This window comes from Poecilia reticulata, linkage group LG8 (genome assembly GCF_000633615.1).
Source record: "Poecilia reticulata strain Guanapo linkage group LG8, Guppy_female_1.0+MT, whole genome shotgun sequence".
NCBI classification, from domain to species: domain Eukaryota; kingdom Metazoa; phylum Chordata; class Actinopteri; order Cyprinodontiformes; family Poeciliidae; genus Poecilia; species Poecilia reticulata.
In genome coordinates, this window is record NC_024338.1 from 22,565,402 (window position 1) to 22,577,790 (window position 12,389).

Here is a 12,389-nt window from a genome sequence, read left to right on the forward strand (position 1 = left end):
AAAAATCAGGCATGAGAAAGGCAGCCTTCGCGCATGCGCACCGGCGGCTTATTAGTGAACGAGAGGCGCGGAAAAGGGACAACACTCCACATGTGTTTAATAGCATGTATATAGCTGAATTATTCGTAATTTAGACACGTAACAGATCGGAGGCACTGTTCCCTGATGGAGGAAGTAGACGTCGAGCCGACGGTCACTGTAAGTTATCTTTGTAGGTTAGTTTTTTCCTACTCATTTCAGCCAGATAGCATTTTAATGCTAACAAGCTAGCTAGACATCGACACTCAGTTTTGGATTCAGGCAGTAAATACGAATAGCAATGGGTGTTAACATAACTAAGCTGTGCTTTCTGATTCATTTAAAGTGCAATGTGTATTCAGAGTAAATATTTGTTTGCTTTATTAATTGAAAACATTATTGGGAAACAATAACGAGAGTGCAATAAGCAGTTCAAAGTTTTGAAAAATGCTGGCAAACTCTTAAGGGCTAATTGTTCTAAGAAATAAGCTTACAAAAAACTAGTGCAAGATCCTTTTTTGAATGCTGTTGTGTTGTTTTTATATTTTACTGGGAAAACATTTTCAAGCATTACATCTAAAGGCTTACTTCTTTATTCTGCACCGTTYTAATATTTATATGTTGCTTAAATACAGAATATACCAGGAATCAGACATGGGAAGCATATGGGATTTGCCTGGGGTCCTGGAGATATCCTTGTTTATGAGACACATTTTAAACCATCAGGTAAGTTTGTATAATGTCCTCTTAAAAAAAAGTGTTGTACACCACTTTGATTTTTTTCATTTTCTTTTTGCATATTGCCATGTAAAAATAATTGTTAGGATTTTATGTAATTGACCAATTCAAAGTTGGTCAGAAACGTGAAGTAAAAAAGTATACAAATTTAAAAGTGTAGCCTGCGTTTTTATTCCACCAAGTTAGTACTTTATTTATTCCCTTTTGACCACAGCTGCATCTGAATCCAAAATCTTTTGGGGGGTATGTCTTTAAAAGCACTTCATTCCAGTTTGTGACACTACATTTTATTTAAGGATATAAGACTTGAGGGCCTGAATGCAAATCTATGCTACACTTTTATTTGCAAAGGATGCTGAAAACCATGTGTGCTTTTCATTTACAACTGTGCACTAATTTGTGTTAACATGCCATATAATATAAATGGACGTTTGTGATTGTGTCCTTTCAAAGTGTGTAAAACTTAAAGGGGTATCACTAATTTTGCAAGGCATTGTAAAGCCACGCTTCTCTGTAGGTTTTCACACTCTTGCTTGTTTTCTTACCACTTTGGGTCCTGTCCTTCAGGTTCGACACTGTCAGGCCCGGGTGGCTCCTTCATCCACAAAGTCAGAAAAGATGAGGACATAAATTCTCCTATTTTACGCAAACTGTTTAATGAGTCGCATCACATCTTTGTTGGACTGCAGACAATCAAAGATGACCTCCCCAGCAAGAGCAAAAGACCCCAGTAAGTGCCTTACAGATTTGTTTTACATAGCTATTTAGTCCTCTCTCACTGTAGAAAGCAACAAAAAATGTAAGTAATTGTATGATATGCAATCTAAAGTATGAAACCCATCTGTCACGCTCTATAGATTCGTCAGCATCAGTAGAAACTACAGATCTGTGATTCGGGCTTGCATGGAGGAGCTTCAGCAAGTTGCAGGTAAGATATTGTAAATATATTTTTAAAACAGTTTTGGCTATAGTGCGTGTTTTCCTGAGGTTCACCAATTGGATTTTTTTTATTTTTGCAGTTTCTACAAGAGATACAGAAATGGGCACGCAATATGGAAATCAGGCATGTATCAGCTGCATTTGTAGCCTGAATATATAGTGGGTTGTTGCATTATGGGTTGTTCAAATGTTAATTTTCTCTTTTAAGAAAAAAAAAACAACTGTTTTTTAGTTTCGCAAATGAAAACTTTTTACTTCAAAAACTGTGAAGCATGGTGGTGGCAGCATCATGTTAAAGCCGTGTTTTGCTGCTGATGTGAGAAAGGTTTGTGTGATGAAGGTGGCTTATAAACCTGCCCCAATTACATCAGTTCTGGAGGAATGGACCAGAATTCAAGCAAACTATTGTGTGAAGATTGCGGAAGGATTTTCAAAATGTTTGAGACACAAATTGATGTGTTATCATGTTCTGGCATTTTGCAAATAGAAATGACTGATAATCCTCACTGACCAAAAGCAGGAAATTTGACTTGTGTTGTTAGACAGATGTCAACACCTGGCTTTCACATATTACCTCCTCTCAGGTGTCGATGTTTTTCATTTCATTCATCTAACCTCTGCTTTTTTGTCATTCTTATCACAGGTTTCTATTCTTTTGGCCATTGAACTGATCTGGAATCTGTGCGAAGTGCTTTTTATCGATGCTGCTCCTGGTGGGTCTAATTTCTATTCCTAAGCTCCTTTTTTTTTTTTTTTTTTTTTTTGTCATGAAATAACATGCTCCACTGTTTTGCTCATTCCCAGCTGGCTCTCTCTTGCTTCATCTTCTGGACTGGGTGAGGTTACACAAGGCTGATGTCGACGAGAAGGCCAAGGATGTGCTGCAGAGCGACAGTCCTACAGAGCACCGTGACTACTGGAATGTGGTACGTACCGAACAAACTCTACCAGGTCTGATTTTGTTTATTGCTTCAAGGTGTGGTGATTTTCTTTCTTATAGCCAGCAAACTTATTTTTCTCTTTTCTAAAAGAAAAAAAACATAGCAGAGTCAAATTGCAATTGTCACATGTTGTGTGTGCAGGTGGTGAGTTATGTTCTGCAGGGCAGGTTGGAAGAAGCCAGACAGATGTTGGTCAAACAGGCCACACTACAGCCAGGTTCCAGGAACATGTACAAGCTGATGGATGGCTTACTCAGCAAAATGCCTTTTTACAACGCAAGTACACTATGATATACTCTACATTGTGTATAACACTAGGAATAGTGTTAATTTTTGCTTCTTCCTATCAGTAAAACAGATGTCATTGCATAAACTAATTCATTCTCTGTAATGTTGCCTTCAGCCTGGCGGCACGCAGACACTAACAGAGTTTGATGTGAAGTGGAGGAACTGGCACGAGGAGGTGGACCGCTACCTCAAGGACAACACGTTTACAAGCAACCGCCACCTGGAGCTCATCTGCAAGGTCAGAGTGCGCACATCGGGCCTTTTTACTCGGATCCTTCAGTAATAGTTGTTAAAATACTCTCAGAAATTAGACTATGGGCTGTTTTTGAGATGATGTATTCAGATAGTTTAACAATATCCACATCTGTGCTCCTGAGTTCTTTGTTTCCTCCATTTATCAAGACATTTTTCATCCGTTCTCTTAATGATTTGTCACTTTCTTAGATCCTGGTGGGTGATGAAGACACTCTGTTGGAGCAGAAGGAGCTGCTCAGCACCTGGTATCACTTTCTTGTGACTCGGCTGCTCTACAGCCACCCCACAGTGAAACCGACTGACTTGCATTACTATGCACAGGTACAGCCTGTTGTACGCGGCTTGGCACGGTTTCTCCCTGCCGCTGTGTGCTTGTTTCATGGTACTTGTGTGTTTGCGGTCGCTGCAGTCGTGCCTGACGATGTTCCTGGACTCGAGGAGCGTCCAGGAGCCTCTGGACAGCATCCTTCTGGCCGCCTTTGAGTTTGACATCTATCTGGTCATCAAGGACTGCAGGTGAGAGAATGACATGATGATATCGATTTACAGAACTTAACCAAACCGTTCAGGAGTTTGACTTTTCTTTTAACTTCTTGTTTTCCCTCAGCATTGTTCTCAACAACTGGTGGTTTGTGGCTCATTTGACAGACCTGCTGGATCACTGCAAACTCCTCCAGTCTCATAATCTAAAGTACGGATGCTTGATCGTGTGAAATTGTTTGGGAGATGACAAGTTTACACACATTATTGGTCTAATATTAGGATGCGCTTCTGTTTATGTTCAGCTTCGGGTCCAATATGAGGGAGTTCCTCCTGTTAGAGTATGCCTCAGGTTTATTCACTCATCACAGGTATGTTTAGACTCAACCTTAAAGTTCATACGCCTCTTCCTTTTGCTCTCATTTCTTTCCTTCATACCTCCCTTCTTCACATAACACATAAATAAGAGGTTTTTTGGATATATTTCAAATGTCTATCTCTACCCTGAAAGTCTTTGGCAGTGCGCTGTGGATTACTTCGACCACTGTCCAGAGTTGGGGCGAGCTTGCCTCGAGCTGCAGATCGAGCGCGTGCCTTTAGACACCGAACGGAAAGCACTCAAAGTGCTCCGGATTTGCGAGGAGAGGCAGATGTCAGAGCAAGGTAACGTTTTGCCTTTCCTTTGTACAACTGTATGCACCTCTAGCTCAAATAAAAACAGGAAGTTGTAATTTATTTTCAGGTATAGTTCAGTCTCGATGCTTCCTTTTGTTTCTTTCAGTGCGGAGTATCTGTAAGATCATGGCTATGAGAGCTCTGAGGAACAACAGACTGGGCTCTGCTCTGTCCTGGAGCATCAGGGCCAAAGACGCCGCCTTTGCCACCCTCATTTCTGAGAGGTTCCTGCTTTAAGCATTTCACTTTTGATTATAATACATTTTTATATTTATGGATTATAACGTCTTTCAAAAGTATTCATAGCTGACAGTGTTGTTGTTTCTTTAGGTTCCTACAGGATTACTGTGCCAAAGGGACTTTTTCTGATTTGGATCTGATTGATAATTTGGGTCCAGCAATGCTACTCAGCGACAGGCTCACATTCCTCGGTATGAACACTCAAACCAACACCTTTATTCATCAAACATCTCCCCCCTTCTTGAGGCTCACGTGTCACTCACAAGTTTGGTCTTCACGCTACACTGTGACAGGACATTCAGTGAGTAGTTCTGGTCTCGGACAGATTCCCACTTCTTTCCACGGTCACATGAGACGCACAAAGAAACTCTTTTTGACGACCAGATCAGAGCTGCGTTGTGCCTAATGTTCTGTGGCGTTCACTATTACTGAGCCTGACAGGCACCATTTATAAACTCTTCTGTGGAAACATGGATTTTCTAAAATCTCAACAGCTTATTTTATAACTCTGTATAGAAGGTACTTAATATATGAAACATCTCCCTGAATTCCCATTCAAACACAAAGTTTACCCATGTGTGAGAGAGAATCAAAACAGAAAAAAATAAAAATAAAAAATCACATAATAGTTGTAAAACTGCTGATTTGTTTTTCTTGCACCAGGGAAGTACAGGGAGTTCCACAAACTGTACGGCGAGAAGCACTTCAAGGAAGCCGCGAAGCTGCTGCTCTCGCTCATGACGGCAAAGATTGCTCCCCGAAGCTTCTGGATGACTCTGCTGACCGACGCTCTGCCGCTGCTGGAGCAGAAGGAGGTCAGTCAGCATCCTGGATGTCTGCACACTCTAGATCTATGGTGCAAGGAGCTGCTCCAATAGAGATGTAGTGACAGATTAAGTTTGGTTCTGAGTTGGATTTTTTTTCTGTCTTCCGATCGTAACAAGGACAAAATACAGTCAAAATATATAGAGATGTAACAAATATACTTAGTTTGGTATAATAAGACATTGAAAATAAAAAAAATTCCCTTTCTTAGAACTGGAAACACATATTTGGCAACAGCAGTTTTGTTCAGCTAATAAATTCATTATTACTATTTATTTTCTTAAAGCCCCACAGTATTTTTTTAAATAAGTCGTACATGCATCTCGCTACATTACAACTTTACCTTCGTTTGCTACTTACGACATTAAGTCTTAGTAAGTGGTCTAATACTTGCTGCATGAAGCAAACGTTTTAGCCTCATAGATTTTTATTCCCTATCATCTTGTGGATGAAAGTGTTTACTTCAAGATTGATGTGGAGAAATGAAAATAAAAGTTTTAGTGTCTTTCCTGATGGCAGTATTAGAAAACCTTGATTTCTTCTTTTCAGGTCATCTTCTCTGCTGACCAAACCTACGAGTTGATGTACTGTTTAGAGGAACTGACCTCCTCACTAGACACCACAGCTGCTGGTGGAGAAAGACCAATGCAGGTACACTTTTTACTCTACTTGTATGACAAACACTAGAGACGGCTTTTCATCGTCACGTTTACACAAACGATTTTTTTCTCCAACGTTAAAAATGCACACACTAGTCCTAAAATGTTTGGAGAGCTTAAAGCTTCAATCTCCAGCTGTTTTAGAGTCTTCGAAGTAATGTCTGCTGGATGTTTAAATTAAGCACATTTGTGTTTTCAGGAGGAAGATGTGGAGCAGACCAAAGTGGAGCTCCTGAGACTCTCTCTGGCCAGGAATCTGGCCATGGCTATCGTCAAAGAAGGAACCGTGGAGACATGAGGGAGGATCGATATTTAAAACATAGCTCTTCTTTTGCTTTTTTTTTTGTATTGTATATAAAAACCAAGGAATCAAAATGTGATTTTTGATAATAAAATACTTTTCATGCTGGACATCAACATCTGATTTTTTTTTTTCCATTCATATATTTATTTGTTACTGAACAAATCACATTTATTAGGAATGAGACGTTAACTTGTAAGAATTTGGATTTCATTTACCAATGCAATCCCATGGTGGTGGCAGCATCATGCTGTGGGGATGCTTTTCCTAAGCAAGGACAAATAAACAAAAAATGCAAACTTTATTACTGAGAACATTTTGTGTTTTATAAATTGTTTAATGGATTCATATTTACTGCTAATTATTTCAGTTTGTAATTTTGAAGGAATCATCATGAAGCCATGTGCAGCTATTTTTTTTTTCCATGTTTAATGTTTTCAACTTTTTTTTTATTTGGTCAAAATTGTTTGTATGGTTAGTGTGTATAGAATTAATGAAGTAATCAAAAGAAACTCGATATAAATAGGAATGATAGGAAACATCCTGAGTTTGTGGAACAGTGATGCCTGTCTAGTTAGTTTAGTTTGCTATAACTAGGTCATCATTCACCGTAAAACAATCTTTCAAACCAAACCAGCCCTTTTAATAGAAGTACAACAATTGTAAAAGTAAAGGAGAAGTTAAATAAATGAAAGATGGCAGCTATAGAAGGATTAAACTGGTAGGTGACATTACAGTTATCAAAGAAAAGTAGGACCAAAAAGAAATTTATTTAAATTATGCTTTGGTTACAAAGAATTCAGTAGTGCATGGTTTAATTTTGGGAACCATATTATTAGATGAAACAATAGAGCGAGTTTTGAATTTAAAACCAAATACAGTGTCCATAGAAGGAAGCAGAACCTATAGGGCAAAAAGACACAACAGAACATATACAAACATAATTTAAAAAGTTCAGTTTTATTGAGATACTCGAAATACATCTCTAAATTAACAAAATATTTACTTTTTTAAAGTTTTTAGTGGCATGCTGGTATTAATCTCCTCACTCGAGTCCACTTGGTGGCGGTAATGGGCTAAAATATCACCAACTAACTGAATGAAACAACAAGAAGAAGACAGTCACATTTTCAAGATGGCTGCCTCCATCTCAGGATTACTAAAACCTTGGACACCGAGGTAAATCTAACTTTTTGGACGTCGACAGGTCATAAGCAAATGTTAATCGAATCCATGCCGGCTCTTCTGCTGTGTTTTTAAATATTTTTTTTAATTAAATATTAAATCTGGGATCTGTTGTAGCTAACGCTTTGTTAAACCAGGAGCAGTTTTTCGGTATTAAAGCGCTACTAACGTCTTACACAATTTCTATGCATAGTTCAAATCCTGTATGTAATTTATGGAGAACCATGGAATGTATGGGATGGAATATTAATTGTATTGAAAAGAGCTGCAAATAGCAGATTTAACAAAACTTATTGAATTTGTTGGGAGCATTGACAACTGCTGCTTAGAGGAAACATAAGAAATTTCATGTCTTGTTTGAAATGCTTTGTATAGAGGGGTTTAGTTTATTCAACAAGTTTTGTTAAAATATTAATTTTTTACTACGCACAGGGCCTTCTCTTACAGAGACGGGAGGAATAAATTTCAACCCGTTATCAGTATTAAAACTAATTGTAATGTGTGAATAAAATAAAATAAAAAAATACTTGCATCAAGCCAAATCGACAATACATATTTTTTTGTCCGTCTTGCGATCATTTAAACACCACAATAACAGTGCTTCCTCGTTTTCGTCGTGGGCAGAGTGCTCCTGGTGAGATGGAGCAGATACAACCCTTACTATCTGGAGCCAGAGGTCAGGAAGGAGGCCTACAGCCGCCCGGAGAGCGAGCTGAGTGCCGAGGAGAAGGAGGAGCGGGAGCTGAAAAAGCTCCGACCCATCAAAGCTGCTACCAATTCAACGACGAGCTCCCTTTTCAACGACCCCGTCCTCAGGTGATTTTACAGCCTCGGGAAACAAAACCGCAGCTGCGCTTAAGGTTCATGTCAACCAATCGTGTCTCTGTCCGCTTCTCAGTAAATTCATCAACATGATGATGAAACACGGAGAGAAGACTTTGTCCAGAGAGATTATGATGCAGGTAAATGAAACGCTTTTCAAAAATAACCTCTTGTTGGTTTCCAGGCAAAGCAATAATTAACACCTCTTTTCTTTTTTTTTTTCCTCCTTTATTTTCTCAGACGCTGGAAAATATAAAGAGGAAGCAGGTGGAGAAATACCACAAAGCTACAGATGGGCAAAAGGGAGGGATTGAATGCAATCCCTACGTCATTTTTCACCAGGCCCTGGAGAACTGCAAGCCCGTCGTTGCGCTGGCCAGCATTCAGAAAGGTGGAAAATACTATCAGGTCAGTGAGAAGGCAAAAATAAAGCTCTTTTGTTGATAATAACAGGATTCCTGTGGAAAAGCTTAGAATTTGAGTTCACTACTTTCCTGGTTTGAAATTAGAACAAGGAAAAAAACAAAACAATTTCCAAGGTTTGTCTAAATATTATTTCCTCCCCTCTCTTTTCCTTATGTCCATCTATCCATAGTTTTGTGTCCTCCGTTTCCTTTTGTGTCCTCCGTTTCCTTCCCGGTTTTATTCTTTTTAGCTTATTTTATTTAACTTTGATATTTAAATGTTAATATGAGCACAAAAGGCATAAATGTGTAGGAACCCAATGACGAGAGCAGAATAAACTTCTGAAACAGTGTTGCATCTCTTGTTTTTTTTTTAGGTTTAATCTTCTCTCATCTCAATCCCGTCTAGGTGCCCATCCCGGTTACGGGCAACCGCCAGCGCTTCCTGGCGATGAAGTGGATGATCACCGAGTGCAGGGAAAACAAACACAGGCGCACGCACATGTACGAAAAGCTCTCCCAGGAGCTGCTCGCCGCTTTCGCAAACGAGGGCAACGTCATCAGGAAGAAGCACGAGCTGCACAAGATGGCCGAGGCCAACAGAGCCTACGCTCACTACCGCTGGTGGTAGACGGAAAGCTGCGCTGGACTCTCAACATGTGCGTTGAAGATTGACCAACTCCTGTTGTAAATAGTGAATATTTGTCGAGATGGGACTGTGTCCAGGAGACCGGGGAACGACTCACCGATGGGGTTTTGTAGGAAAGGAACCGAATCGTGAGTCGAACCTCCGCTGAATTGTTTGACAACCAAATGCAACCGGAGTGAGAAAACAGTTCAAGATTTATTTAAAACAAATACGTTTAATATGCAACACAACGAGTAGAAAAACAGAACAGAGAAATGTAAAAGTATTGCCACTTTGTAAGAAAAATACCAAAATAAACTGCTGTCAGGTTCTGTGGCCTGTCCTGTGTGGTTAAATGATTTTCCGTGAGTTCTGAACATTCAGGCTGGCTTTTACCAAATACACCAGGAATACAAATACAAAAACAAATCAGGTTATTGTGACCCTGAAGCCAGTTAAGCTAGAGTTGTTTAACCTCTGTTAGAAAATGTAGGTTCAGAGCTACGGGTCGAACTCTTCTCGTTTTCAACCATAAAATAAATCCACATTGGTCAAAACCTGCTGAATTTGGTCAAATATTACAAAAATTTGCCATAATTTTTTTTTTTTAGCTTATTCAGCTTTAAAGCCAAGGTCTGCTAGTAAAACAACCTCCTGATGCGTGGATCAAAAGAGGCACTAATCAGCTGATTTCCAAAGATCCGGAGGTGAACCTTAAGATTTTTTTTTTGTTTTGTTCTCTAAACACCCCAAAAACTATATTTCAACTGATCCCCTTTGTTTTGAGCTCAACAGACTGAGATAAAACAGTTGTCTATTTTGAAACATTGAATTGAAATATTCACTTTCTGTTTAAATCGAAACTACATCTGCAGCAACGTTTCTTCCTACAAAGCCAATATTCTGGCAATAAACTCCAGAATTTAAGCTAAATTAATGACGTTTTTAAGTGAAATAGTTCTAAGCAAACAACAAAGAGATCATCAGGTCAAATGTGGAAATCGGTATTGGCCTGTAAAAGCCTGATTGGTTCATCTCCGATTTAAAGAAATGTCACGTTGAGAGCCCAACTTCCTACGATTTAATGAGAAAACCCTCAGACGTCAGGAAAATGTTGATGCTCAGAGAATGTCGGCACTACTTCAACACAAAGTTAACCTTTTGATCCACAACATATATATATATATATATATATATATATATATATATAAGTTTTAAAAGTGAGGGATTCGACATTTTAGTCTTCCAACTGAAGCTGTGACAAGAAATAAAAATCCCTGAATAAAGACGGCGCTTCAAGTGACAAACTGGCCTCGCATCAAACGGTAACAAGAATCCTACTGCTTAACAGCAACTTTAGTCTTTTATTTACTCCTATACTTCACACAGGAAATGTCTTAACGCTCCCTGCAAGTATTCCAACACGATACCAACAATAGCATAAAGTTAAATCAGTCCGAATCTGACTGGAATGTCTTGTTTTTAACTCCAAAAATTTGGTAAACAGTTCCTACAAAACAGGAATGCAAAAAAAAGATAGTTTTTTTTTTTAAATGTCAGAACTTTTCGGTTTTGAATCAAAGCGTGTCGGAATGTGGCAGAAACTTTTAAGAACTAAAAACCTCAAACTATTGCACATTCCACATCCGTCACATTCCAAACCTTGATAAAACGCAGGAAATGACGCAGCAAAAAAAAAATCCTCTTCCCCCCCCCGTCTCCGATTACCGTGGAAGATGTCGCTTTCTGCCGTTGAAGCTGCTGGTGTGGTAATCAGTGGTGACCAAAGGAAAGCGTCCAAGGCGCGCGAGTCGCCCGTCTCAATCGGCGATTTCGCTGTAGTAATACTTGTGGGCGGTGCTGCTGAGCATCCAGCCGCCGGCCCTGAACTCCAGGACCTCCAGCAGCAGGAGGCGAGCCATGGAGGTCAGGCCCTCCTGCAGGAGAAAGCCGTCCCTCAGCAGGAAGAACAGCTCGTCCATCCGCTGGCTGTTCACCTTCTCCAGCTGCTCCCCGATGCGATGCAGCTGCAGCACCAGGCAGTCCACCTGCAGCGGAGAGGAAGAAGACGTTATCCCCCAAAACCACCAATTGCATAAAACGAGGAAGGATCTACTCCACAACTCGAAGGAGCTTTGCCTGATCTTACAGCCTAAAAAAACTGGGAGATACTGGGGATGGTGAGGAACTACTTCTTCTAGAACATAAAGAGAATATTCCTACTCTACTCAGACCCGTTTACGTTTAGACACACGATGGTGACCTCACCTCTTCCTCGTTCAGCAGAGCGTCTGGTTGCGCCAGCCTCATTAGACAGTCGTACACAGGCAGGACCAGGGCCACCATTGGCATGTTGTTCACCTGAAACAGTCAAGCAATATGTTACTAAGCATATCAATTAAAACATTTTTTTTAGCTTATTTAGCTTTAAAGCCATGTTCTGCTGGTAAAACAACCTCCTGATGCGTGGGTCAAAAGAGGCACTAATCAGCTAATTTTCAAAGATCCGGAGGTGAACCTTAAGCTTTTTTTTTGTTTTTGTTGTTGTTCTCTAAACGCACCCCAAAAAACTATATTTCAACTGATCCCCTTTGTTTTGAGCTCAACAGACTGAAGGACGTTATGAAGGACGTTGCATACGTCAGGTTCAATGTAAAGTTTCACTGGGCAACGCCTCCGTAACGCAGTGGAATGTTTAACACAAGCATCTTTGATCAGGCACATTTTGGAATATTTCTCTAAATATCATAGTAAAAAAAAAAGCGCAAAATGTCTGCTGCTCATACCTTGAGGTAGTCAAAGATGTTGCAGATGAACGTGACGTAGCAAACCCAGCCCTGCAGCGAGCGTTTCCTCGTCTCCTCACGCTCCTTGAACTCCTGCTGCAGGCGGTTCAGCAGGTGCCTCCGAAACACGGTTCCATTGTTTTGCTTGGCCTCAGCCTAGTAAGGAATTAAGTGAAAAAAAAGTTATACATATATATAAATATAT

General features: G+C 39.9%; 3 protein-coding genes across 3 annotated transcripts in view; 2 read left to right on the top strand and 1 right to left on the bottom strand.

Moving 5' to 3' along the window:
• Positions 1-19: 19 nt before the first annotated feature.
• On the top strand, positions 20-6,436 carry nup85 (nucleoporin 85). The gene is made up of 19 exons (XM_008416852.2): positions 20-198; positions 654-744; positions 1,324-1,486; positions 1,614-1,684; positions 1,776-1,819; positions 2,339-2,408; positions 2,500-2,621; positions 2,778-2,912; positions 3,040-3,162; positions 3,369-3,500; positions 3,589-3,695; positions 3,787-3,870; positions 3,965-4,030; positions 4,171-4,322; positions 4,441-4,558; positions 4,665-4,765; positions 5,238-5,389; positions 5,949-6,050; positions 6,258-6,436. Exons 1-19 carry the CDS (start codon positions 166-168, stop codon positions 6,354-6,356), a joined length of 1,965 nt encoding a protein of 654 aa, XP_008415074.1. The 5' UTR covers positions 20-165; the 3' UTR covers positions 6,357-6,436.
• A 1,005-nt stretch (positions 6,437-7,441) lies between these two features.
• mrps7 (mitochondrial ribosomal protein S7) lies at positions 7,442-9,730 on the top strand. The gene is made up of 5 exons (XM_008416849.1): positions 7,442-7,538; positions 8,169-8,360; positions 8,443-8,506; positions 8,607-8,774; positions 9,180-9,730. Exons 1-5 carry the CDS (start codon positions 7,459-7,461, stop codon positions 9,399-9,401), a joined length of 726 nt encoding a protein of 241 aa, XP_008415071.1. The 5' UTR covers positions 7,442-7,458; the 3' UTR covers positions 9,402-9,730.
• The window catches only part of mif4gdb (MIF4G domain containing b), a 3,978-nt gene continuing 1,202 nt past the window's right edge, over positions 9,614-12,389 (bottom strand). Inside the window, exons 3-5 of the mRNA XM_008416850.2 lie at positions 12,185-12,340; positions 11,667-11,759; positions 9,614-11,446 (exon numbers count right to left, since the gene is read on the bottom strand). Of these exons, the coding sequence (XP_008415072.1) occupies positions 11,219-11,446; positions 11,667-11,759; positions 12,185-12,340 (477 nt within the window). The 3' untranslated portion in view covers positions 9,614-11,218. The remainder of the gene's footprint in view (positions 11,447-11,666; positions 11,760-12,184; positions 12,341-12,389) is intronic.

What these genes read in the sequence shown, in the direction of transcription:
- mrps7 (XM_008416849.1), top strand. Translation starts at nt 7,459, where the DNA reads ATGAAACAACAAGAAGAAGACAGTCACATTTTCAAGATGGCTGCCTCC. An exon ending in TTCAACGACCCCGTCCTCAG is followed by an intron (nt 8,361 to 8,442) that starts GTGATTTTACAG and finishes TCCGCTTCTCAG; the next exon opens with TAAATTCATCAACATGATGA. An exon ending in CCAGAGAGATTATGATGCAG is followed by an intron (nt 8,507 to 8,606) that starts GTAAATGAAACG and finishes TTATTTTCTCAG; the next exon opens with ACGCTGGAAAATATAAAGAG.
- nup85 (XM_008416852.2), top strand. Translation starts at nt 166, where the DNA reads ATGGAGGAAGTAGACGTCGAGCCGACGGTCACT. An exon ending in CTGGTCATCAAGGACTGCAG is followed by an intron (nt 3,696 to 3,786) that starts GTGAGAGAATGA and finishes GTTTTCCCTCAG; the next exon opens with CATTGTTCTCAACAACTGGT. An exon ending in GAGGCAGATGTCAGAGCAAG is followed by an intron (nt 4,323 to 4,440) that starts GTAACGTTTTGC and finishes TGTTTCTTTCAG; the next exon opens with TGCGGAGTATCTGTAAGATC.